The sequence below is a fragment of the Phoca vitulina genome, unplaced genomic scaffold (assembly GCF_004348235.1).
Source record: "Phoca vitulina isolate PV1807 unplaced genomic scaffold, GSC_HSeal_1.0 scaffold53, whole genome shotgun sequence".
Lineage (NCBI taxonomy): Eukaryota > Metazoa > Chordata > Mammalia > Carnivora > Phocidae > Phoca > Phoca vitulina.
Window position 1 is genome coordinate 7,520,867 of NW_022589756.1, and position 26,274 is coordinate 7,547,140.

At 52.2% G+C, this 26,274-nt stretch overlaps 2 protein-coding genes across 3 annotated transcripts in view; both read left to right on the plus strand.

Moving 5' to 3' along the window:
- EPHX2 (epoxide hydrolase 2) overlaps window positions 1–3,949 on the plus strand; it is a 70,215-nt gene extending 66,266 nt beyond the window's left edge. Inside the window, exons 17-19 of one of the 2 annotated variants that reach the window (XM_032389135.1) lie at window positions 518–598; window positions 2,238–2,296; window positions 2,474–3,948. In XM_032389135.1, coding sequence (XP_032245026.1) covers window positions 518–598; window positions 2,238–2,296; window positions 2,474–2,552 — 219 coding nt within the window. In that variant the 3' untranslated portion in view covers window positions 2,553–3,948. Of the gene's footprint in view, window positions 1–517; window positions 599–2,237; window positions 2,297–2,473 lie in introns of both variants that reach the window. The other variant, XM_032389136.1, reaches the window with a different exon arrangement.
- Window positions 3,950–7,188: 3,239 nt separating this feature from the next.
- The window catches only part of LOC116622676 (L-gulonolactone oxidase), a 32,148-nt gene continuing 13,062 nt past the window's right edge, over window positions 7,189–26,274 (plus strand). The window contains exons 1-7 of the mRNA XM_032389232.1: window positions 7,189–7,856; window positions 7,970–8,235; window positions 9,162–9,263; window positions 11,481–11,606; window positions 13,546–13,640; window positions 16,894–16,984; window positions 19,603–19,788. Of these exons, the coding sequence (XP_032245123.1) occupies window positions 8,233–8,235; window positions 9,162–9,263; window positions 11,481–11,606; window positions 13,546–13,640; window positions 16,894–16,984; window positions 19,603–19,788 (603 nt within the window). The 5' untranslated portion in view covers window positions 7,189–7,856; window positions 7,970–8,232. The remainder of the gene's footprint in view (window positions 7,857–7,969; window positions 8,236–9,161; window positions 9,264–11,480; window positions 11,607–13,545; window positions 13,641–16,893; window positions 16,985–19,602; window positions 19,789–26,274) is intronic.

A 26,274-nucleotide genomic window follows, 5' to 3' on the forward strand; every position in this document is an offset into this window, starting at 1 on the left:
GGGGTGGGGCTGAAAATTCCAAGCTTCTAATCATGGCTTGGGCCTTCTGGTGACCAGCCCCCATCCAGGAGCCCACCCAGAGATGCCTCAATAGAACAAACGATACTCCCGGTGCTCTATCTCTTCGGAATTTACAAGGGTTTTGGGAGACCTGTGTCAGGCAGGGATGGGGTCAAAAGCCCAAATATTAGCACAAGATGCTCACAATGTCCTCATCACTTAGGAAATTACAAGGGTTTCAGGAGCTCTGTGCCAGGAACCGGGGCAGACACGAATATATATATTTTCTATCCTCTCGGACCATCCTTTTCAGATCTCCAGTAATAGCGATGCCTCCTCCCTTCAAAGCCCGGGGAAACAAAGCCAGGGCCACACCGGCAGCACCATAGTGGGTCTTTGTGGGGGGGATGGGGGCAGCGTTAGTAGTGGAGGAAGGCACGAAGCATGAACATGAAGTACTGTGTCCTTGCCCTGGGAGAGGGGCACAAGAAGGGAACGTTTCCTCCCTCCTCCCCAGATCCTGGTTCCGGCCCTGATGGTAACCGCGGAGAAGGACCCCGTGCTCGTTCCTGAGATGTCCAAGCATATGGAGGACTGGGTAAGGGAACGGTCCTGCCCTGGGGTCATCGGCGCTTCCCAGCAGAGGGCATGGGCAGCCGAGGAAAGATGGCAGCTGAGGCCACAGAGTGGGAGATCTGCTTGAACCACTTGCTGGACAAGGTTCTCCATAGCATCACTGTCACCTCTTGGGAGCTGTTGTCATGACCAATGCTGCCTTCCCCTGCACCGGCGTGGCCTGTCACTCACTCACTCATGCCTTCGTTCGTTCGTTCATTCATTCATTCATTTCATGGGCTTTTACCGTGCATGTGTGTTGGCACAGTGCTAGATTCTGGGACGGGAAGGATGAATAAGATACAGAGCCCATCCTTGGGGAGCCCACTGTCAGCATTTAATCCCGAACCCAGGAGAGAGTGAAGGAGAGGGCACGGTTAGGAATGAGGTCTTTGCAGAGGTGCTGACTTTGGTGAACATCTGGCCTTGGTGAACAACTAAGGCTTGCCTGGCAGAGAGAATGGAGACAGGGTGAGAGGCAGGGAACATTCGGGACATGCTGGGAGAATGGCAGGAATTCCAGAAGGCTGGAAGATTCTCCTGAGCCCACTGGGCCAGGCTGAGCTTTGTACATCCATCCATGAGCATAAGCCACTGAAGGGGATTGACAGGTGACAACCTTGTGGGTTGGAAGCTCACTCTGCTACAAATGTGGAGGTTGGTAGGAAGTGGGGAGGCTTGCAGGTGGGGTGACCATGGGCTGGCTCATTTATCCTGCCCAGCTGCTGGGAGCAGTTCCATGCACACTTGGCTGTGGCTTTGTGAGCATCATCAGACACAGCAGACAGTGTGTTAAGTGGGATGCAGTGTGGGCTCTAAAGCCCACTGACAGAGGGCTGCAGAAAGCCATGAGCCCGTTGGGGGCTTGGGGGGGGGGCTCATTCTCTCTGGCCCTACCCTCTGAAGGTTTCTGTAGAATTTCCAGTTCTTCAGCTGGCCCTTTCCAGCCTTGGCAACTGACTACTAACCTTGCTGAGGTTTGTGCTTGGAAGGGGCTGCACTTGCCTCTGGGAGGAAAGCCACATTTTTTCCCCAGCATTTTCTACATCATATTGCACAGTTCAAGGCTTGTGTCGGGAGGGAGCCCACATGTGCCGAGTGCAGTGCTGCTCCCTCTCCATCCTTGGGGCTCGTTGCTCTGACCTGCTGTGGGGATTCAGGGTCCAAAACGGGAGGCTGAACAGCCCTGCGTGCAGACCACCAGGGAGAAGGGAGGCAGCCTGAGAGGGGGGCACTCAGTCACGTCTGCATGGCAGGAGCCACACAACAACCAGGCATTTTCCAGACGGTGAATAAGCCGTGTCCTAATAATTCTAAAGAAGCAATTTGTGGTGATCAGTACAAGGCAGCCCTGAATTTGAATCTTAGCTCCACCACCTGCTGTGTGGCCTCGGGCAGGTTACCTAACTTTTCTGAGCCTTCATCTTACCCCATAGGATTACGGTCACAGTTAGAGAAGGCAATGCATGTAGAGTACCTGGCACATAGTAGGAACTCAATAAATGCCCATTCCTTTCCTAAATAACGGAGGGTCTTCGGGGGTGGCCTGTGGGGAGCACTAACCAAAAGCCAGACTCATTTGCATTCTGCCATTGACTTTTCTGGGTGGGGTTTTCTTGCAGATCCCCTACCTGAAAAGGGGACACATTAAGGATTGTGGACACTGGACACAGATGGAGAAGTAAGGAGATGTGGCAGGGTAGCGGGGTTGGGGGGGGATCCCCTGGTTGGAGATCAGGACTTCCTGTTCACCTCCAATAAGGCCTTTCCCAGCTTGGCCATTCCCTTCTTCACCTCTGCTTTCACATGGGGTGAGTGGGTCCGGACAGGTGTGAATTGCCCTTTCTTCCCTTTCCAGGCCCACCGAGTTGAATCAGATCCTCACTGAGTGGCTGGAGACTGATGCCAGGGACCCACCAGTGGTCTCGAAGCTTTAGGGTGTGGCTCGTGCCAGCCCCCAGCAGGCCTTCAAGCCCTTCTTCTGTTGGGTGCTCCTCTTGGAACCCATCATTTAATTTTAGTTAATATAAATCTGAATGGTCCTGTCTGGCAGGCAATAGCTGCCAGGTGGCTCAGGGCAGACCCAAACCTTCCCTCAAGCCGTTCCTTCCCCAGCCACATCCAGAAGCCACGTCTCCTCCAGGTGTGGCCCCTCCCCGAGGCTTCAAGCCCTCATCGTCTCCTGCCCAGAGCTGCGCAGCACTTGGGTGGGAAATACCCATGCCTCACTGCTCAGAGGAATCCATCTAGCCACACATGATAAAATATTTTCTTAGCAACTGTAGAAGTTTCTCCCGAGTGTTGGCTACTGCACGCAGTTGTTAACTGTCTGCCCTGCGAGACGGTAAGGCCCGTGAGATTGGCGGCTGCCTGTCTAGGTGATCCATCCTTGATCCTAACCCAACAGATGCCTGGCATTTTGTAGATGCTCATTAGATGTTTGCTGGATGAATCAGAGAATGGAAGCATGGGTGGATGGATAGATAAATGGGTTCATTTCAAATTCTTGATTTTGATGTCCTACTGGGTGAGGTAGATGGCCAATTGTATGACTGTGTCCACCATACAAAGCCTTGATGGAACAAGACTCTTGGGGCGCCCGGCTGGCTCAGTCGGTAGAGCGTGTGACCCTTGATCTCAGGGTTGTGAGTTGCAGCCCCATGTTGGACGTGGAGCCTACTTTAACATGAATGAATGAATAAACAAATAAATAAATAAATAAAGTGTAGAAAAAAGACTCTTATTAAAATGACTCCCGGCATATCTGTTAATGGAGCTAAATTCAGAAGGAGAAGACCTCCAGATGCTAGTCCTCTATGAATCTTAGCATTAATTGGATACAGTACATCAGTGGGTTTCTGCTGCGTAGAATAGAAAGGCAATTTTTGTAATAACACAGCTGAAGTATTTATGGTTACTGTAGATGCTTACAGTTTTAGCATTTATGAGTGGGATCACTTTGTCAGTTTACCTAAATATGTTTTGTCATATTTACATACAAGGGTTTTGAGGCTGGTACTTACTTTTGAAAGAATATCAATGATGTTTGTACTCCTATAAGCACTCTTTTTTTCACTGTGGTAAAATATACATAAAATTTACCATTTTAACTATTTTCAAGTGTACAAGTTCAGTGGCATGAAGTACACTCACTTTGTTGTGCAACCATCACACCATTTGCCTCCAGAACATTTCCATTGTCCCAAACATAGACCATACCCATTAAGCACTAACTCCACGTTCTCCCTCTCCCTAACCCATGGCAACCCCCATTCTGCTTTCTGTCTCTATGAATATGACTATTCTAGCTAATTCACACAAATGGAATCATACAGTATTTGTCTTTTTGAGACTGGCTTATTTCACTATAAGATCCTTTTTTTGTTGTTTTTTGTTTTTTGTTTTAAGATTTTGTATGTTTATTTGTCAGAGAGAGCACAAGCAGGGGGAGCAGCAGGGGGAGGGAGAAGCAGGCTCCCCACTGAGCAAGGAGCCCGAAGTGGGGCTCCATCCCAGGACCCTGGGATCATGACCTGAGCCGAAGGCAGACGCTCAACGACTGAGCCACCCAGGCGTCCCACTATAAGATCCTTAAGGCTCATTTATGTTGTAGCCTGTATTAGATATTCCTTCCATTTTAAGGCTGAATAATATTCCATTGTCTGGATATGCCACATTTTGTTGATCCATTCATCTGTTGGTTGACACTTGAGTTGCTTCTACCTTTTGGCTGCTATTAATAACGCTGCTATGAACATGGTGTACAAATACCTCTTTGAGTCCCTGCTTTCAGTTCTTTTGAGTATATACCCAGAGGTGGAATTGCTGGATCATGTGGTAATTCTATGTTCAATTTTTTGAGAACCCACCATACTGTTTTTCCAGAGTGGCTGCATCATTTTTCATTCCCATCAGCAATGCAAAGGGTTTCATTTTTTTCACATCATCACCAACACTTGTTATTTTCTGAGTTTTTGATAATAGCCATCCTCATGGAGGTGAAATGATATCTCACTAGAGTTTTGATTTGCATTTCCCTAATACTTGGTGTTGGTGTTGTTGAGCATTTTTTCATGTGCTTGTTGGCCATTTGTATATCTCCTTTGGAGAAATGTCTATTCAAGTCCTTTGCCCATTTTAATTCATGTTTGTTTTCATGTTGAGTTGTAGGAGTTCTTTATATATTGTGGATATTAATCCCTTGTAAAATATACGATTTACAAATATTTTCACCCATTCCATGGGTCATAAACCCATTTTTAATCAATTATAAAATAACTCCCACATCTAAAAGGCCTTGGTTAAGACCTAACTTGTGTTTCTTCTGTAGTTCCTCACTGTTTTCCATGATGTTTGTGCCAAACCCCCCCAGAATGGGGCTGAATGTATCAGCATTGGAGAGTAGGTGTGACCATTTGGCTTATGTCAGAATTTCAAAGACAGAAACAATTCTTGGTTTATGCAACTCAGAAAATTCCAGAGAAAGCCCCCAAATACTAGTCTTTTTTGCCATTTGAATAGATTGAGGAGATGGATATTTGGTCTTTTTCTCGATCAATTATCCTGGATTCGAGTGGAAAAAGGACTCAGAAGCAGGGGACATTTTAGACAGTGTCATTCCTCTTTGTCTTATGTATTGAGTGAATTTTATGCCCCACATCACATTTTAAAGAGAATGAGTAAGACAAGGAAGTAATATCTGCAGGTCAGAAATCTAATAAACACTCTTCCAAATGTTCACACTATTTCAAAGAAGTGTTCAGTTACCACGTACAAATTGTATATTAAGGAGCTCATTCAGATCGATGAACAAGTATGAGAGGAGAGAAGGTCACAAAACAAGATTCAGTGACCATTGAAGCAGTCACATTAATTTCCCTTGCCAACAAAGGTTTGAAAAAATTAAGACTCAGCAATTATTGAACTAGCTGAGCCCCTCAGGCAAGAGGAAATAAGCAATAAACCATCACCCTCAACCCCGGGATGGTGGCAGCACAGATTGAATTAACGGATACACACACTGTTTTTGCTGATTTTTATATTCCTTTCATGTCATTTTATGTTTCTCAATAAAGGCAATTTGTAAGATTGATGTGACTGGCTTGCGGGCTGGGGGGAAAAGTGTTCCATCCAAGGGCAGTAGCAGGAGGTGAAGAAAGAAAACAGTGCGTGACTCCAGGCTCAGGGAAATCTCCGCAGGGGAGGGATGGGAGCCCCTCGGGCAGTTCGGGGGCACAGTCCAGGCCCACCCGCTCCCCACAGCACCTGGCTTCCAGAATGTCTCAGCGTAGAATGCATTCACCAAAAGGAGAAACCGTGAGTCTGACTGTGGTTGAATGGGGCATTTGTGGTGGGGACAGGACATACATGGCCTTAAGTTGTGGGGACAAGGCTTAACGGAGGGAAATGAGTTGTTATTTATTTGGGGTGACACCAGGCTGACCTTCAGCGCTCCCCTCTCCTCCCTGCCATGGACCTCTCTGCCCCCACCCTCCCAGGCTTGATAGTCACCTCATCTGTGGGCCACGGTTCCAGGGCCTCCTTCCAGGGCTTTGGGACAGTAGCCAAGCCAACCAGGAGCTTTCTCCACCCCTCAGTCCCAAGGCCTCCAACCACTGTGTCCCTCACCAAGCCCTGCCTTTCCCAAGCAGGGAATCTGAGGTTCTATGGGGATGGGGAGCTCCCTCCCCATCTCTTTTCTCTCCAGACAACAGAGCCACCACACTAGAGGGCACAGGCCCTACCTCTTCCATCAGGGACAGCCCAAGAGCCAGGCCTTGCTCTTCTGTCTCCTGAAGGTCTCGGTGGAGACCCCCAGCCTCAGGAGCTAGTAGCCACCGGGCGTTAATTTGCTTGGGCTGCCCTAACAAAGTACCACAGACGAGTGACTTCAGCAGCAGAGATTTATGTTCTCACAGTCCTGGAGGCCGGAACTTAGAGATCAAGCTGTCAGCAGGGTTGGGGTCTCCTGAGGCCTCTCTCCTTGGCTTGTGGATGGCCGCCTTTTCCCGGAGTCCTCACGTGGTCTTCCCTCTGTGTGCCTATGTCCTACTCTCCTTATAAGGACACCAGTCCTATTAGATCAGGGCCCATCCTAAAGACCTCATTTTAACTTAAGGACCTCTTTAGAGGCCTTATCTCCAGATACAGTCACGTTCTAAGGTGCTGGGGATTAAGGCTTCACCATAGGAATTTGGGAGGAACACAGTTCAGCCTCTAACAGCCCTTCCCCGAAAGTCAGCTCTGTTCTGTGGCCCCAGGACTCCCCTTTCTATGACCGAGTACTGAGCCACCATAGAAAGCAGTACGTCCTGGGCTGGGTGGGCTTTCCCTGAGGTGAGCACATGGCTGCCACCCCCACCTCATACACAGACATTTTATCTGGGGTGGGGGGTACAGTCGTTCACGCCCACGTGCACTCGCCAGCTTGGTGGGAATCCTGGTTTGGGGGATACAGATGTGACTCCGACACTCCCCCTTTCCAGGACTTTTCTCCCGCATCTCTGACCCCAGTTCCACTCCTTCAGCCAGTCTTTCCTCCACCCCAGCTCCAGAGCTGTTGCTCATGCTTCCCGCTACACACCAGCCCTTGGCTTGGGGGGATCTGATAAGCTGAGATCCTCAGTGGCTGATTTGTTTGTTCATTGCACAAATGTGCTTTGGGCGCTGCCTCTGTGCCAGACCCTGGCTAAGGGTTGGCAAGAAGAGGGTAGCGTCCCCAGACTCCTGCCACCGGCAAGCTCCCTGCTGGGGCAGATGCAAGAGCTTGCTGCCATTTCAAGCTCCCATGGTGTCCCGATGCTCCTCATCCATCTGCTCCAAACTTTATATGGACCCAGAGAATTAGGCAAAAGTGCCCCAGATTTGTTGAGGAGGAAAACGAGATTCGCAGAGGTTAACAGGCAAAGCGTGGATGAGGAACCCGGGTCTGTCTGCCCTAAAGCCTGGGGAAGGGAAGGCCTCTGCTAGAAGACTCTGCCTGGGCTGTGTCTCTTGTCTCCCCTCCCCCACCCTGGGCTAAGCCACCAGCCTCCTGTCCTGTCTCCCTATAGCGATGGGCGGCTTGCTGTGTGCATGGCCCAAGCCTGAGAAATGGGCTACCTGACACAGACGCGGAGTCCGTCTGTACCGCATGCCACATGGACCCTCCTCCAAGCAGGCACCGAGGGAGCTCCTACGTTAAGACCCCCACGGGCCTCCCACATCACAGCCTCCCCTGACCTATGGAATTAAGGACCCAGGTTTGAAGCGGCGGGGTCCTTTGGTTCCAGAATGCCTAGAGTTGGGGTCAGAGGTCCAACAGCTTCCAACAACAAAGCAGCCACCTCTTAAACTCTGCTCTTCCACCTTGCAGGCTGAGAAGGGCCCCTGAGGCAGGGGGCAGGCCTGAGCTGCTATTTGTCTGGGTGGAGCTTGTCGCAACACCGTTTATCCACCTTTGCCGGGGGCCCAAAGCCCCTTGGTGTGCGGTGGATACGGAGCCAGCCCTGGGCTCAGAGGTCGCCGTGCTGCCTGCTCCAGACCCTCGCTCCACCTCACCTCTGCACCCTGCCGCCCAGTGCTCGGCTCCCAGAGGAAGCCACAGTCAGCCGAGGCCACCCACCCACCACTGGAGCCATGGTAGGGTAACGGCACAGCTGGTCAGCCCAGCAGGCTGGGCCCATGAACCAGGCACGGGAGGACAAAATTAGGTCACGTCTGGGGCCTCGGGGAGGCCTCGGGGACCCTCTTGAATTGGACTTGAGGCTCAAGGGGTGGCACTGGGGTGTTGGGGAAAGCATGGGAGAGGAAAGCCTGGGTTGGACTCCAGTGTCTTGACTTGATTGCTGTGTGTGCTTGGGGAAGTTACTTCGCCTCTCTCAGCTTCCGTTTCTGCTCTTGAAAATGGGAGTAATATTACCTATTTTGTGACTTTATTATAAGGTCTGTAAGAACAATGTATAGAGGATTTCAATACAGTGCTCCGTACACAGGCTTCATCCAGCAAATGGGAGGCTTATCCCCAGGGCTCCCTGCTTTGGTCTAGAGGCCAGGAAGGCTGCTGCGGAGTCTCCCAGACTCGGCCCTTCCTGGCAGGAGGAGCCTGGTGGGAGAGATGAAGGCCAGCTCCAAGTCCTTCTGGAGCCACCAGGCCAGCTCAGGCCGGCCCTTCCCCAGTCACCCTGCTCAGCCAGAGTCTACCTGCTGGGTCCCTCCGAGAGGTGCCCCAGACAGACGGGGGACAGGAGCCCTGCGGCCTACTTTCCCGGCTCCACCCCTGACCCCGTCCCTTCTACTGAGAACGGACAATGTTTCCCGTGTGATCCGCCCCCGTGGCCACGAGGGGTCAAGGGAGATCACAGGAAGACCCGCACGTAGCTGCTCAGCTTCAGAGCTTCCGACGCGTGTTGCATCTTCCCACTGGCCCTGAGAGGTGACCAGGGCAGAGGAGCCTGGCTGGGCGCCCAGGCCCCAGCCTCCCGTCCTATGATGGCGGGAGCGTGGGAGGGCATCCGGGCAGCCCGCGGCCACATATCTGTGGCCTCCCAGCTTTCTTGCCCTCACAGGTCCATGGATACAAAGGAGTCAAGTTCCAGAACTGGGCTAGGACCTATGGCTGTTGTCCAGAAATATACTATCAGCCCACATCCGTGGAGGAGGTCAGAGAGGTGAGTGTGCATCTACGGCTGGAGACCAGGCCCTGCCCCGGAGAGGGGGCAGGGACTGGGGACGTGCCGGGCTAGGACCCCCCACCCCCACACCCCCTCCACCCCAGAACCGCTGGCCAGGCGAGAGCTCCACGAAGCCGGCTGCAGTCCGGGCCCTGGCCTCCCCTGCTTCAGCGCCCCGTTACAACTGTCTGGTTCACCAGTGATGGCCGGCATTGCACTTCCAGCTCAGACCTCTCCTCCGGGCGCTCTCCTTGTGTGTCTCAAGGTCATCACAGACCTCCATTCCCCAAACTACACTTCCAGTGTTCTTTTGTTTTTGACTTAAACCTCTTTTGTGCCTGTCTCTGCGTGGGGCACCTGCTTACTCAAATTGGAGGCCAAGAAGTGAGGCATTACCTTTATCTGGCATCAGCAAGTCTTGCCCCAGAAGCTTCCAGAATCCATCCCCTTCTCTAAGGCACCATTGCCGGTCTCCATGCCCAATCCGCCATCCCTTCCTTAACCACCATGACCTGCGGTGGCCTTGTCCCTAGTCTCCCTGCTTCAGTTCTTACTTCCTTGGAATGTAATTTCCACATCAGTAGAAGTAGTTTTCTTTCTTAAAATGTAAGCTGGATGGGGCTACTCCCCTGCTTCAAGCCCTTCAGAGGCTCCCTATTGTTCGTGGAGTAAAACTGTAACTCAACTCCCAAGGCCATGTATCACCTGACCTTGGTTCAGCCTTTGTTCATAAGACAAACCAAACCTTTTCCTACCTCGGGGCCTTTGTACTTGCTATTCCGAACACCGCCAGGAATGCCTGTCCCTTCACTTTTCACACAACTAACTCCTTTCCGTCCTTTAGGTCTCAGGGTAAACTTCAGCTCCTCAGTGGATTCCCACACCACCTTATCTGCATGCAGTATGGCCCCAGTGTTCTCTGTCCCTGTGTATGTTTCCTTCACTGCGTATTTATAATCACTTGCCATTATTCTCTTTCACAGATGGGTAAACTGAGGCTAATAGAGGCTTTGTTATTTTCCCATATTAGTAAGTATCAGAGCCAGGATTCACACAGGGGGATTGTCTGATTCAAAGCCCCCACCTTCTTACGCAGGAAGAGCTACACACTGGAAAAGTGGTTGAGCTGGGCCCAGGAGAATGAATAAAAGCTCCACAGGGGGCTGGGGAAGGGCACTGCGAACAAGGGAAAGTGAGGAGCATGCCTGGGGACTCAGTGGACGGGTCAGGGGTGGGGACAGACATGCCTGGAGGGGATGAGTGGGCGGAGGGCCGAAGAGGAAGGCTGGGAAGGTGGGATCAGAGGGCTTCCTTCTGGCTGGCTTCTGAGCTGAGGGAAAAGTTAGAGGTACGCTGAGACGGCCGTAGGCCAAGGCCACCCCTCAGCTGTGCTGGCTCACACAGTTGTGAATTCCTGACAGGCTGAGGCCACTGAGGGCCGACATCTCCCTGGAGGGCTAGTAGGGCCCTAAAACCCGGTTGTGTGGTCAAGGGGGCTCACGGAAGATGATGTTAAACAGATCTCTTCGTTGTAGAGCCTGTAGCCTTAAACATGCCACAGGCATTGTGGGTGGAGAAAGGAGCTAGTGAAGACAGAGCACTTCCCAATCTCACTTGCTCATGGAACCCCTTGTGGTACCTGTTGTCAAACCAGAGTTCCGTGGACCACATGTGAGGTTTTTTGAGTAGGGACGTGAGGGTGAAAGGGAATGCATTCATTTAAGTGATACCAGGCACATATTTATCCGTTCACTCAGTGATCACTAGCGACTAGTGGGGCTGGGTAGACACAGGTACCAAGTCAAATTAAGCCCCTGTCACCCCCAGGAGCCTTCATTGCAGCCCAGGAGGCAGCTGAGCCCAAGTAGGCCAAGAGGAGCAGCCGGGACCTTATTCTGAAGGCACTCGGGTGCCCTTGGAAGGTTTTGTGCTGGAGAAGAACGCGGTCAGCTGTGCCCAGCAGCAGCGGGGAGAGCGCACGGGAGCCCCACCTTAGGATGATCCCTTGGTTCTCCATCCCGCTCACTTCCTGGCCCTGCACTCTGGTTCCCTTTCCTGGAGTGGAGTGCACAGCAGCCTCCAGCCGGGCAGGGGCCTTGGAGGCCTGGGGGTGCAAAGCCTGGGCGGCCCGCCCCCCTGCGGGCCCTGCAAGGTCTCCGGCTGCCTCAGGGAGAAAGGCCTGAGCGGGGGCTGACTCTGGTACGGTCTTGGCAGGTGCTGGCCCTGGCCAGGCAGCAGAACAAGCGGGTGAAGGTGGTGGGCGGTGGCCACTCGCCCTCCGACATCGCCTGCACTGAGGGCTTCATGATCCACATGGGCAAGATGAACCGGGTTCTCCAGGTACTCAGGGCCCTCAGCTCCCCACCTCTGCTGGCCCCCAGCCTGGCAGCCTCAGCCTCCACCCCAGGCCCCAGGAAATGCCTTAGCCTTTGCCCTCAGGCCTCATCCTATTCCCTGTCCCTGAATCCAAAGTGACACCCCAATTCCTGATGGCCCCGTGATCTCACCCCTCCCCAGAGCCCTCTGTGGGCCTCCTCAGGCTTCTTGTCAGGTGTGAGCGCTTCCTTGTGGCCACAGGATGTTCACCCCCTCCTGTCAGGGCCCCCTCTCTGCTTCTCTAGAAAAATGACAAGCCAGACCCCCAAAGATGCATTTGCAATGACAAACCCAGAAGGACTGACACTTAACTTGTTTACATATGGCGAAACAAGATCAGAGAGGGTGAGTGACTTGCCTAGGGTTGCACAGCCAATCAGTAGCAGAGCTGGGCACAAACTCAGGAGTCGGCCAGCAGCACGGTGCTGAGATAGTGTCCGTGCAATTCAGCTAGCACTTGGTGAAGGCACCTGCCAGGGCGTAGAGGTCAGACAGGTGCCCTGCACGTTGGGAGCACTCCTGTTCTCCCCTCACAGGGCCAGCTCCCCTGAGCTATAGTTTTTGCCGGATAAACTCCTGCCCGCCCCCCCCCAGCCCTGCTAGCAGAGGTTCTGGGTTTTCTGTTATTTCCTTCTTTGCTCAGGCTGACGATCTCCACGCTATAGAAAATGTTCTGGTCAAGATGTCGGTCATGGCAGTAATGAACTCTGATGGCTAATTAGTGAGGATTGGCTCCCACAATTGATTTTGCCCAGCTCTGTGCTCAGGGTCAGTGCAGTGAGCTGATGAGGATGTGATTTGGAGTCACACAGATGTGGATTCTCCTCTCAATTCCACCCCCGGTGCTTGTGTGACCTTGGGCGAGTGACTTAAAGTGCCCAAACTTGAGTTTCCTCCCTGTGAAAGAAGAGAATCTGCTCCTACCTCCCTGGGCTGTGGGGAATCTTCTAGGGCCCTTCTTGCACATGGCGGGAATCTTGTCCGTCCCCTTCCAGGCCCCTGTCTTCGCCCTAGACCTCCCCGGGAGAGCAAGTGGAGAATTTGGACGCCCATCTAGCAAACGCAAGCCCCTGCAGGATTAGACCCTCCTTAGTTGGTGACTTTGCACAGCTCTCTAGGAATCCCACCTTCCTAGTCTGGGGGGCCCTGGGATTGGGGGAAAGCACAGTTGCGGCAGTTGGGAGACCTGAATGCTAGTCCATCTCTGCCAGTGACTTTGAGCAAACCCCTTCTCTTCCTTCCTCCTCATTTCCTTCCCTTGCGAGAAGAAGGGTTTCCACAGAACACACTAGTCCCCCCTTACCTATGGTTTTGCTCTCTGTGGTTTCAAAGACCTGCTGTAAACCACCATCTGAAAGCAGATGATCAGAGGGATCATAGGACAAGAAGACTATCATCAGAAGGTCAACAGTAGCCTAATCCACAATTCCTACATCCTTCACCTCACTTCAGCTCATCACGTGGGCATTTTATCATTCACATGCTTGCAGGACAAAAAAGGCTGAGCACAGTATGATAAGATACCTTAAGAGAAACCACAATGATGTAACTTTTATTACAGTGTATAATTGTTCTATTTTATTTTTAGTCATAGTTGTTACTCTGTGCATAATTTATAAATTAAACTTTATCATAGGTATGTGTATATAGGGAAAAACAGGTATATGTAAAGGTCAGTGTTACCTGTGGTTTCAGGCATCCACTAGGGGTCGTGGAACGTATGCCCTGTAGATAAGGGGGGAATGACTGTATGCCCAAAATTCCAGCAAATCCAGGGCTCTGCCCACACTCGGCTTGAGCTGACCACAGGCTGGGACAGACATGTTCATATTCGTGGGACTGGCTGCCAGGTGGGGGCGGGGTGAGAGCCTAGCTGACCCCAGCCTATGCTGGTCTCTTGCAGGTGGACACAGAGAAGAAGCAGGTGACTGTGGAGGCTGGCATCCTCCTGGCTGACCTGCACCCACAGCTGGGCAAGCACGGCCTGGCCTTGTCCAAGTAAGAACCACCTCTCCCATTCCTGGTGGGCCAACACTGCCCACCACCCCTTGCCCTGGTCTCGGCTGGACACTCAAGGATCTGGCAGGAGAGAGAGAAACACTTCGCAGGGCACACCCCCTTTCTCTGGACCCCTGTTCTTTCCCCATGGGGTACCTGTCTCCCATCCCCCATGAGTTCAGGGACTGTCATGTGAGAATAAAAAGAAACAGGCCAGAGATGGACCGAGCATTAAGTAAAGTTCTTGTAAAGGTGCGGAAAAACTGTGGATTAAATTTTTCTTAAAACTTGCAGTAACCAACTGCATGGACCCAGACAGAAGGGTATGCAAAATAAGCACAGAGGAAGAGAAGGGCATGCTGACTGAGCCACAGGACTTTGGGATATACTTACCTATGGCTGTACTCGTCTCTAGCCAAACGTGTCAGTGATTGCTCGGGTTTAAATATCGGGATTTCCATTGAAGTAAGCATCAAATATAGCCAAAGGATTGAATGTCTAACTTTAGAATTTCAACCATTGGAAAAAGGTGACAGGTGTTTTGGATAGTTGGGTAGCAATCTCTTCGCAGCTGGAAACTACCCATGGAAGCCTGCTGTTTTTAAGTGTGGGTGATACATTTGCCTTAGCTCTCTTATCACAGGCCCAGAGGTATGGCTGCACCTATTTACTCTGGGAACCATCCAAAGATCATGGCAACTCAAACATTTATGAGGTATCTACCATGTGTAGGTCTTGTTCAGGCCCTTAAGAGGCAAAGATGAATAAAACCCAAGGAACTCCTGGCAAGGGGCAGACCAACATCCAAAATGATCAGCATAATGTAAGACAATACGTTCAATGTCAGAGAAGTGTTCAGGGCACTGTGGGGCCCTTAGGAGGCCCTGGGTTCAGCCTTGGCAGGCAGGAGACCATGTGAGGGGATAGGAATCAGGGAGCCCACAGAAGGGGGCCTCTGGATTGAGTCCTAAACCAGAAAAAAAGAGGAAAGAAGGGATTCAGGCAGAGGGACCAGCACGAGCAAAAGTCCAGGATGGGGAGAGTGTGTGGGGCACACGGGGGCCGATGAGCAGATAGTGGGACAGAATCTGTGACCAGTGACAACAGGAAGAGACATGGTCTATTAACGATGGGCATTAGCTTCTGGACTCTGGCATCTCTGTGCCCTCTTCATGGTGTGTCTCTCCGCCCTGGGGACCCAGTCCTCCTCATGTGGCTCCCTGCATGGGGCCCTTCTGCTACTCAGAGGGAGTTAGGATGCCCTGTCCTGTGTACCGCAGAGGAGCCTGGGTGGACAGCTCCAAGGATGCTCTGGGGACTCCAGGAGTATCTGTGGCTGGGGGGCTGAAGAGAAGAACAGAACTGAGGCAGGCCCCATGCTGGGTGCTTGGCAGGTGAGGAATAGAAGCCTAGTTACAGGGGAAGAAACCGGGGTCTGAAGCTAAGTGGCTTACCAAAGTCACACAGCTGGAAAGTTCTGGAACACTCCACCATGTGGTGGACCAGAGGAGGCAGGACAGCAGTGTGGTGTGGACCCCAGCTCCAGAAGCAGACGGCCTGGGCGCAAATCTTACTGTTCGCTGTTAGTCAAGTTCCTTGACCTGTCTGGGCCTCAGGCCTGGAAAATGGGTCTTAAAACAGGGCGCTCAGAGGCCTGGAGGAGTTAAAGATGGCCCACAGACCTGCTCAGTAAATGTCCGTGCTCGTTGACCTTCTGGCGAGGCACCCGCGGAGTGCCTCGCTCCTCAGGTTTTGTTGGAGATGACCTTTCCCCTGGCCGTGTTATTTCCAGCCTCTCGGAGGCCAGTGTAATCCTTCCTTCCTTGACCTTTCTCCCTCAGGGCCTCGCCGTAATCCAGTTTATTTATTTATTTGAACATGGGTGGTCACAAACCTGTTTCCATATTGCTTTTTAGTCTGGGAGGCTGCGTGGAAAAGAGGAGACACATTGCAGTTCCATTAGCCACCCCTTTGTGGGCACTGAGGTCCTTCTCAGGTTGTCACAATTCTACGTAATGTGACGAATGTCTTCGTGCTATGACTTTCCTCGAGTTGGAGGATTTCCCTAGGGCAGGATTCCATGATCCTCTTTTAACATTCTGGTATTTTCCAGGTGCCTGAGTGTCTCAGTCGGTTAAGCATCTGATTTTGGCTCAGGTCATGATCTCAGGGTCCCGGGATGGAGCCCCGCGTTGGGCTCTGCACTCAGTGGGGAGCCTGCTTCTCCCTCTGCCCCTCCCCCCTGCTCCTGCTCTGTGTCTCTCTCAAATAAGTAAATAAAATCTTTATTTAAAAAAAAAAATGAAGTAACCCAACTCATGTGGATAGAGAGACAAGACAAGACACAAAGGTGGTGCTGGGGGTGAGTAAGGGGAGGCTGGAGAGGCTTGGGTTTCTCCGTTCTTCCTGTTCTGCCAGGACGGCCCCCAGGACGGCCCGCCTCCACAGGAAGGTCTGAGGCTGGACTTCTACTCAGGGGCCCTCGGTCTGTGCTGGGAGCCAGGGTGTGTGAGGGGGTGGGCACACGGCGTCAGCTGCTGAGCCCATTTCTCAAGTGGTGAAGATACTGTGTAGCACATGATGCTCCCAACCCCTAGGCACCCGGGGGAGCCGTTAGTAAAATACCAGTTTCCTTCTCCTTTAAGCTAGGGCTGGGATGTCTCAGAGGACTCACCTAAGAAGTAAGATTTTTTTTTTTTAAGATTTTATTTATTTGTCAGAGAGAGGGAGAGAGCACAAGCAGGGAGAGTGGCAGGCAGAGAGAGACGGAGAAGCAGGCTCCCTGCGGGACTCGATCCCAGGACCCTGGGATCACGACCTGAGCCGAAGGCAGATGCTTAACTGACTGAGCCACCCAGGCATCCCAAGAAGTAAGATTTTTTGATCACTCTTTTCCCTTGACCCTGAGTTCTGGGCACATCTTTCTAATTCCTGCCCCCAGAGCACACCTCTAGAGGGGCCCCTGCTCCCCTTCAGGACTCTGGTCCTCCTGTGCACACACAGGCTCCCCCTCAGAGCTGAACCATGCCCCCACCAGGCCACTGAAATAAGGCTGAGGCTCAGAGAGGGGAAGGGCCACCAAGTCAGACAAGCTAAATCACGGTACCCTCAGGGTCAGAACCTAGGCAAGGGATGAATCTATTACTCTGCTCTGAGGGGCCTTGTCCTGCAGCCCAGTGGAGGGGGTGGGTATGGTCCCAGGGAAGCCTAACCGGTCCCCTGTGTCCCTTTCGCTCCCTCCTGTTGAGCCCAGCCTGGGAGCTGTGTCAGACGTGACCGCAGGGGGTGTCATCGGGTCCGGAACGCACAACACAGGGATCAAACATGGCATCCTGGCCACCCAGGTGAGTCCCCCTGCTTGGCTGCTCCACGACTGCCAGCGGGTGGGGGATGGGACGGACACCTCCTCCCGGCAGCTCCCGGGAAATCAGGGGCTCCATGGGCAGTGTCGTCTCAGCTCCACGTAGGTCTCAAAGCCAACCCTTGTTCCTGCCTCTGACAGACACTTGGCAGGTGCCGTCCAGCCACTTTATCTCCTCTAAGCCTCGTCGTCCACAACGGACACAAGTGATGAGACCCCCCCGCCTCTCAGGAGCGTCCTGGCCACCCTGTGGAAAAGGGCAAGCAGGGCGAAAGGTCTGAGCCAGGAGCCAGACAGGGCAAGAGGTCTTCCCAGGGTAGCAAGTCGGGGAGGGGCCAGGACCGGAGCGGGGGCTACCTGGAGCGGAGTCCAGCCTGTGTGGGCCCAGATCTGCCCCTGATCGCCATTGAAAAGCATTTCTTAAACTTTATTGAGAGTCCGGTCTGGGGAACTGGTTATGAACACAGATTCTGGACTCGGATCTGGGTTCAAATCCTGCCTCCAACGTGTAGAAGGCATGCACCTGTAGGCAAGTTTTTAACTCCTCTGGACCTCCGTGTTTTCATCTGTAACTCGGAGAGAACAATCCTCAACCCAGGAGGAGCGAAGGAGCTGGCGTATGTTACTTCCGTGGCTGAGCCAAGGGCAGTGCGTGATTCCTGTGTCGGGAGCCTCCCTTTGGGGGGGCTTCCTAACAGGCCCGGCCGTGCGCACGGGGAGGCTGGCCGCTCACCTTCGGGGCCGGGAGAGATCCCCTGTGCCCGGGCGGCACTCCACAGCTCGCCTTCTGTTTCCACCTGCAGGGGCTCATCTGCACTGTGGGCCGTGGGACCTCCGGCCCCTGGAGCATTACGGCTAAGCACTGGGGCCTGGGTTTTGCATCCCAGCTCTACCAGTATGGTCTGTGTGACCTGGGGCAAGTCTCTACCTGGCTACCTCAGTTTGCTCACCCGGAAAATGGGGATGGTCACAACAGCAATGCATCTGGGGTGCTTAGAAGAGCGTACACAGTTAATGCTCAATAAACATTTGTGATGGGTTTTGCGTGTAATAAGATAGGGCCCTTTCCGGAACTCACACTCTGTGCTGTAGAAGAAATTTCAGGATTGCTGGGGATCACTTAAGTGACCCCCAGTCAACTACCCAGGTGTATGGCTCTCTCTTGAGGTAGACAGACGCCCCAGCAAGCATTGTCTGAATGTGACCTCTGGGGACTGGGTCCCAAGTGCTCCGGTCTCAGAGCAGCTCTGAGATCAAAGGAAAACAGCCCAAAAGCAATTTCTAAGAGATTCATTTTGGGGGGGGGGGATTCGGGGGTATTTGTTTTCCTGAACACCACGAGGGAAACCTAATTCACACTTGGCCTTAAAACTTCACTTTGCTTTCTCATCAGCATTGTGCATGGACTCTGGTTGCTCTTGTCCTTCTCTCCTCCCTCTTTCTACCATGAAAGCCCCACAGAACCCCCAGGCAGGTGAGGGGTGTCCTGAGGGAAGGGCGTGAGCCAGGAAAGGGGAAACTGACCAAGGGCACCTGTGTTCATCGTGCTCGACCCCGCCCATAGGCAAGAGCTGCTGCAGCAAAGCATGCTGGGCTTTGTGGGACCTGATTCCCAGGTACTTGGAGCCATCTGTGGACATGCCATGACCTCTTCAAAGCTGGGTTCACTGCCCAAGAGAGCCCAGTGGTAACTGGGGGTGACGGACAACAGCCGCCCCCAAGATTAGGCCACAGTCCTGGTCTACTATTCAGGGCTGATGGCAGTTGCTACAAAAACGTTCAGCAGAGTATGGGATAATTCTGAAGGGCCACAAATCAAAATGCACATGAGATTTACTGGCCCCTTTTCTTAGGAAGCTCAGCTGAGCAGGACCAGCACCTGGGAAGGAGTTGGAGAGCCCCACTGTTTCGTTTTACATATTATACCAGTGGCTGGGGGCGAGGGGAGGGGATCGACATTTCAGTGTCCACTGTACACCAGAGACTCAGCTGGATACTACCTACACTGTCTCTGAGACAGTTATTGTCTTCATTTTACAGATGAGGAAACAGAGAGGTTGGGTAACATGCCCAAGGTCACACAGCGAGTAAAGCAGTGCCTACCTTTATTTGTTGCTGGACCCTGCTGAGGGGTTTCACTGACCAATTCTCACAGCTCTGGATCGTGGACAGAATCTGGTTTCTATAAAAACCATTCTGATGCCCTCGCTCCTACAGATGGCCGTGGTGCCCCATTTCTGCCAATGTCTCCCCTCTGGTCTTGGTCGCTGTACATTGGAATTCATTCAGCTTTCTCTGTTCTCTCACCCGAGCCGCCAGCAGCCAACTACACATGTCAAAAGCAATTTGCATCCGAATTAGCAGGTAGCAGAATGTGGAGAAGTACTTAACGGGTCCTAAAAGAGGATTCCTCTGGAAATGGGGGCCAAGGCTAAGAGACGGGGGGCTGATGCCAGACCCTTCCTTGCCCTGTAGCCCTGTGGCCAGATGGCATTGATCTTCCGGGGATAGGCGCCACGTGGCCTCACTTCCAGGATAGAGAGAGCAGGGTGTCTACGGGAAATGCCCCCCCGGTTCTGAGTGCTCTTCTCCCATGGCTAGGTGGTGGCGCTGACCCTGCTGACGGCCGACGGGACCATTCTTGAGTGCTCCGAGTCCAGCAACGCAGAGGTGTTCCAGGCGGCGAGGGTGCACCTGGGCTGCCTGGGAGTGATCCTCACCGTCACCCTGCAGTGTGTGCCCCAGTTCCACTTGCAGGAGATCTCCTTCCCCTCAACCCTGGAAGAGGTATGGGTGTCTTGTTCGCCACCGCTCAACCTCAGAAAATAAATGGAGGATGCTGACCAATAGGCCGGGCTCCACTGACAGCCCCAGGGGAGGGGGGAGGGGCTCTGCAGGCCCCCTGAATAGGGGAGTGGGCTGACCTCTCTAGGTCTTCCTTGGCCCAAGGAGACTGTGGCCAGGTCCCTTTCTGAGCAGGTCAGTGAAGCTCAGGAACTGCAAGGGGTTGGCAGACGTCTGGGCGAGAAGGGAGGTTGGGTAGAGTCTTGCGGGGGGAGATACGGTGCTGGCATGAGCTGACTGCTTCTGAGAAGGCATTAACTCTCAACTGCACTGAGCGATAGAAGGTACCCAGGATCTCTTTACAATGGCTTCTTCACAACCAAGTGGGTGGGCTAATTTTCCGTCTGGCTGGCTGCCTAAGGTCACATGCAGGGGATGTGGATCTAGATGATGGAGGGCGGAAAGGATGACTTCTGACTCACAGCAATGTTTTTTTTTTTTTAAAGATTTTATTTATTCATTTGACAGAGAGATAGAGAGAGAGCACAAGTAGGCAGAGTGGCAGGCAGAGGGAGAGGGAGAAGCAGGCTCTCCGCTGAGTGGGGAGCCGGACGCAAGGCTCGATCCCAGGACCCCAGGATCATGACCTGAGCCGAAGGCAGCCACTTAACCAACTGAGCCACCCAGGTGCTCCGTAATGTTTTGGGAATGAATGAAAAGCATGTTGGTTGGTTGGCTGGCTGACTGGATGACTGGATAGATGATGGATGGATGCATGGATGGATGGATAATTGGATGCATGGATGCACAGATGCACGGATGGATGCATGGCTGGATGGGTAGCAGGCAGCAGTGCTTAAATGCCTTGTAATCACTAAGCTATGGGACTCAAATTTATGGTTCCAAGTTCCTTGGTCTTTGAGTTCCTCCACGGTCACCTTATCATTCAAGATGAGTAGACCCTCTGCACAGTTGCAATAGGCAATGATGTAAGCACTACTGACCCAGTGTGGGTAAGGTGGGGTTGGCGATCCAGTTGACTTGGCCTTGAATGCTGGCTCTGCCACTTTTCACCTGTGACCTTGAGCCTATCACTGAACCTTGTTAAGCCTTAGTTCCTCATCCAAAACAAGAGTTTAATAATATCTACCTTAAAGTACTGAGTCTGAGGATGAAATCAGATAACACACATAAATTATCTAGTTCAGTATTAAAATATGCCCCCAGTGGCACCTGGTCAGTGATAAAAGGAAAATATTGTTACTTAGAACCAGGTCTAAAATCCTGACCTCAGAATTTCTAATGCATGAAGCCACAAGGCAAAGGCCTTAAATCCAGAAGGTCCCCTACTAAGAGGCATGGTGTTTGGTGGGAATTTATCCCCAGAATTCCCAGTCGGTGGTAAAAAAGTGATTCCACGGCTCTAGGGGAGGCAGCATCGATCCCTGGAGTACCAATAGTGAGCCTGATGGGACGGTAATTGGCAAGCGAACTGCCTGATGCCTTGGCCCAAGAAAGTAGGACTAGTTTGGGACAAGGACATTTCATGGAATTGTTTGGCAGGGACAAGGTGTGGCTAGGAAGTCCCACAAGGGTCTGGCTGGAGGTCCACATGACTCTGCCTGGAACCAGACTCTGAGATCTTTGGGGCCACCTAGGCCTACCTCAACCAGCTACAATCTTCCGGACCACTACTAGAGGGCAGGTCTAGACCCCTTGTTCACTCCAAGTAGGGTTCAGAAAGCATCCTACATTCTGTTCAGTGCCAGACATACTGATTGAGGCCTCCTGTGGGGTCAGCATTTGAGACTCATATGACACTAGGGCTAACTCCTAAGGCCATGGAATAACATTCTGAGCACCCACTGCAAAGATCGATTTTCCCTCCAGCCCTCTTGCCTCTAGTATCCTCAGGCTTTCCCTTCTGTACTACTTAGAGGGGTGACCCCTCCATCCTGGTCATACAGCAAGATGTGGCACGGACCCCCACTGAGATACAACCCACGCATTCTTCTCAGGCTTCAGCTGGGAAGCCTGGGAACCCCTTTCTTCTCCTCAATGGACCCAGTGGCAGTCTGCTTCTCCCCCCACCCTTGGCATCTGCCACCATCCATCCTCTGTACCCTCCAGGTTGTCTTGCCCCTGGACTGGCTGCAGAGGAGATCATGGATGCTCCAACTTCCCTCATCCCTGTTGCTTCTGAACCAAGCATTCCAGTCTTCTCAGCCAAAGCATTTTTAACAGGGAATTACAGAAATGTGTGCAGGGGGAGGTTACAAAGATAGATCATCTTGGTCCCCACTCTGAGATTAACCATATATGCTGACATGGCTAACAAAGGCACAGGTGTGTTGGACTTGGGGCTCCAGGACCAACAGACTAGGCAGCCTGCTCTAGGGCTTGAAACTGAAGACAGTAGCCAGTGCAGATGGCCCGGACAGGAGCTAAAGAAATGGTTCATAACAACTGTCAAGTCCCAAGGGAGCCTGGCAGAGAGCGCTTTGGCCAAAGTACGCTCTGGGAGAGAGATTTGGAAGAGAATGAGGTAGAGTGGGTATAGACTGGAGAGGTACTCAAGGGGCTGAAATACAGAGCCAAGCCCACTTTTTTTAGGGCACAAATTCAAGAGATACTTAAGATGAGGAACCAGTAGGACTTGGCAGCTGAGTGTGGGTTTGAGGGAGTCGGAGGCAGGAGGCAGAAATGGTGTTACCACTGAGGTGGAGCATCCAGGAAGCACAACAGGTATGGGGAGCGAGATGATGAGTTTAGTTTGGGAACTCGGGTTTGAGGTGCCTCAAGTGGAGGTATGGGAAGGCAGCTGGCTTTGCATGTTTGGAACTCAGGAGGCAGAGTCTGGAGGTAGAGATTGGGGGGTTGTATTAGTCTGCTAGGGCTGTGGTAACAAATAGCACAGACTGATCAAGGTGTGTTACAGCGTTGGTTCCTTGTGGGGACTCTCCCCTTGGCTTATAGATGGTCATCTTTTTGCGTGTCCTCACATGGTCTCCTGTCCATGCATATCTGTGTCCTAATCTCTTCTTACAAGTACACTAGTCATATTGGATTAGGGTTCACCCAATGACCTCATTTAACCTTGATTACCTCTTTAAAGTCCTTGTCTCCAAATATAGTCTTATTATGAGGTAGTGGAGGTTAGGATTTCAATATATGAATGTGGGATGGACACACTAGAGGCCAAAGTAGGGGTCTTCAGCCCCCTAGGTGGTCATGGAGTAGGCAAGATCACCCAGAGACAGTGAATTTGGGTGATAAGGGAGCGGAGAAGAAGATGGAAAGGTGTCAAGGAGGAGACCGAGGAGGACGGGTTATAGAGGAATGAAGCCAATGAGGAGAAGATGACCACAGAGGCAAGGGATGCCCGGTGTCTGGGATGGAGCGGTCAACAGGGTCCAAGGCCATGGGGAATTGGAGTGTTGACTGGTCTGGTCATCGGGAGGCTGTAGCTGACCTTGGTGAGGATGGTTTCAGTGGGGAGCATGGGGCAGGTTAAGGGATGGATGAGCATCACCAACGAGGAAGGGAGATGGGCAGCACAGACCGCTTTCAAGCAGAAAGGGGCTGTAATGTCCTCTACTGTTGAATCTAATTTCCTACCTCTCATTTAGGTTAGCACTTGTTAATTGTTAAGCTGAAGGTTTTGACCCAGAGATAAAAAAAAAATGCTGCTTTTTGCCAGTAGGACTGGCCCTCAGGTTCCTACTAGGATATTGTAGCTGAGTGGATGGTTGGTCTCCTGATACCTGGTCTGTTCTCTTTCTGCTGCTCCTCTGACCCAGCTAAGATTGACTAAGATTGATTACAGCCAAGTCCTGGTTCTAGTGGAGCCTATCTCAGACCGTCCTCCCCTACCCCAACACACTCACATATGCACGTGCATGCATGCACGCACACACATACACACACGCTGGCTGGCCTCTGTGTCGTTGAGAGCTCAAGGATTTTTTTGCCTTCAACTTACCTCAACATGGAGACTTCTAACTTAGACACTACATCCTTGAAAATTCTAAGTGACTCTAGGCAATGGGCTACATTCTTCTCATAGCTTCCAACTTCTTTGATTTTGAAAAGCCATGATGACACATGAGAAATAGCAGTTGCAGTCTCCTCCCCTAAAAGACAAAGTAGGCACACACAGACACACATAAACACACACACAGTTACACAGCAGTAAACACTCAACAGGATGTAATGAAAGGTCTCCAGGGAGGGAGGCAGGGCCCCCATCTGGCTGTGCTGCTACCCTGTTTGAATAGGGTCCCCTGCCACCCTGACTGAGCAAATACCTCACATTTGGGGTGCCCAATTTCTTTACCTTTTAAAAGCAGGGTCAAAGCAGATGGCTCCTAATGTCTTTCTCAGCCCCGACATTCTGTAAGTCAGAGCAGTGCTTGGATGCGAAGCTCTCCCCCCATCCGCTCGCCACACCCTGGAGGCAAGGGTCACCTCTGGCATTATTGTTTCTCTCCTTTGGAGCAAGTGCTTGGGCCCTACCCCCAGGGAAAGGCACGAGCCCCGTGAGGAACACCCCCACAGCTCCCGCATAGACCCCAGCTCACCCCGAGAGGGCTCATGGAGCAGCAAGCTCTCTGTGGATCTCCCCCTTTCTGTGAACTACAGGGCTACAGAGCCAGCCTGGCTCTCTGAGAAGCCCATCAACGGCTTCCATCAAATTCCGCCCACAGCCTTCCCCACACTCTCAGGCCAGAAACAAAGGACTGCCACAGAAGGTCAGTGGCATTTGCAGCCCTGTGATTTATTCCAAGGGGTGTGTGCAGTAAATGGCCCCATATGCAATTTGCTTTTGCTCTCTCCACTCAAAGCAGCCTTTAAAGGGCACCTTCGAGAGGCTTTGAATGTTTAGGAAGAAGAGCTAAGTGGATATAGAGAGCCACACAACACGGGCCTTGCTCCCCATAATTTCTGGCCATTTAGGTTCCCGGAAACTGTCCCACCTCCATCGGGGTGGCAGACTGCTGCCCTGAGTGTTTACCTCTATGTCTGGGCAGCTCCCCAGCATCATGTCCTCTCTGGGCACGGGCTTGTCCCTGGTGGCCAAGGCCTCCAGGTTGGCTGGTCCTGAGCTAAGGAGGAGCATTTGAGGAGTAGGATGACAGGAAGCCAGGACAAAGGAGAATGAAAATTGCTTCTTGTGCATAAAGTTAGGTTTGAAGAGCTAGCTGCTCCACCATTTTTCCTTCCCTTACATGTCTTTCCTTCCCTTTTCTCCTCCTTCCCTGCCTTCCATCCAGCACGTGTCTATAAATATAACCTACCATGGGTCTTCCAGCCTTGATCTTCAGAAGAGCCCAAATACACCCAGCATGAGGGGTGTGGTGTAGAGGTTGGGAATACCTCTCCAAGTCACACCACCAGGTTTGAAGCCTGGTGTCTCCACTGACCCTGTCTGGGTCTGGAGAAGTCCCCTCACATCCCTGAGCTTGGATTCCGCACCTTTGTGGTGGGGATAAGAGCTCCACTGTCCCCATGGGATGTCAGGACTCAAGGAAACACAGCAGGTGAACCCTCTGCCTTTGCTTTTCTTTAGAGTGTCAGAGAGAGGAACCCCCAATGCCTCCTCTCTCTGACTTTACTCACAGAGAATATTACCCAGAGACACCTGCTGTGTGGGTAGAGCCCAGAATCCCAGTCAATGCTGTACTTTCTAGGCTAGGGGTGCTGGTCACACTGCTTTGCTCATGGACATTGTCACCACTTCTTGAAATGTCCCTCCCCCCCTTCTGCTGCTCAGTGATTCGTTTCTGGAGGGCAGGGATTTTATCTGAGGCCTCTTGTTCCCAAGCGTCCACAAAATACATGGCCTTGCTCAGTACAAGGTAACTCAAGGTCAGTTGATTAGCAATTTATTAAAAATCCATCCTTCTTGGGATTTTCCCCATCTCCTCCCACCATGCTGTGTGGTGGTCCATCTCAGATACAACATTACTGAGTCCCTTAAATACATTACAACATGATTTCTGAATGCTGCTCAAAGCTATATGAGGGGAAACGGTCATTCCTGGGCCTCAGGGAGAGTTGGAATCAGTGTTTCTAGATGCAGGCAGGTGGGGCAGGGAAAGTTGGCTCGTCCAGTTTCGTGGTGCCAAGAAAGGGGCAGCCTTCACGGCTTTTCTGACAAAGTCTCAGCATTTTAGACTCCTGTCATTTGGTTGATATGGGATCTCAACCAGTTAGAAGGCGTGAAGATTTTCGAAATTGTTGTCAACCTTTTTGCCCTTTATGCCCCCCAAAGCATAATGAGATGTGATAAGGACAGCTGGCTGCCACATCCCCCCTCCTGGAGCACCCCAGGAAGCAGGATTGGTCCCAGCGTGTCACCGACCTGGTCAGCAGCATCCAGAAGACATCCACTCCCTGGCATGGCTGTCCGCTGAGGCTGAGACCCACCCCCCACCCCAGTCAACTTGGAGTCCTCTGCTCACAGCCTGATAGCCAGTTCCCAAAAGC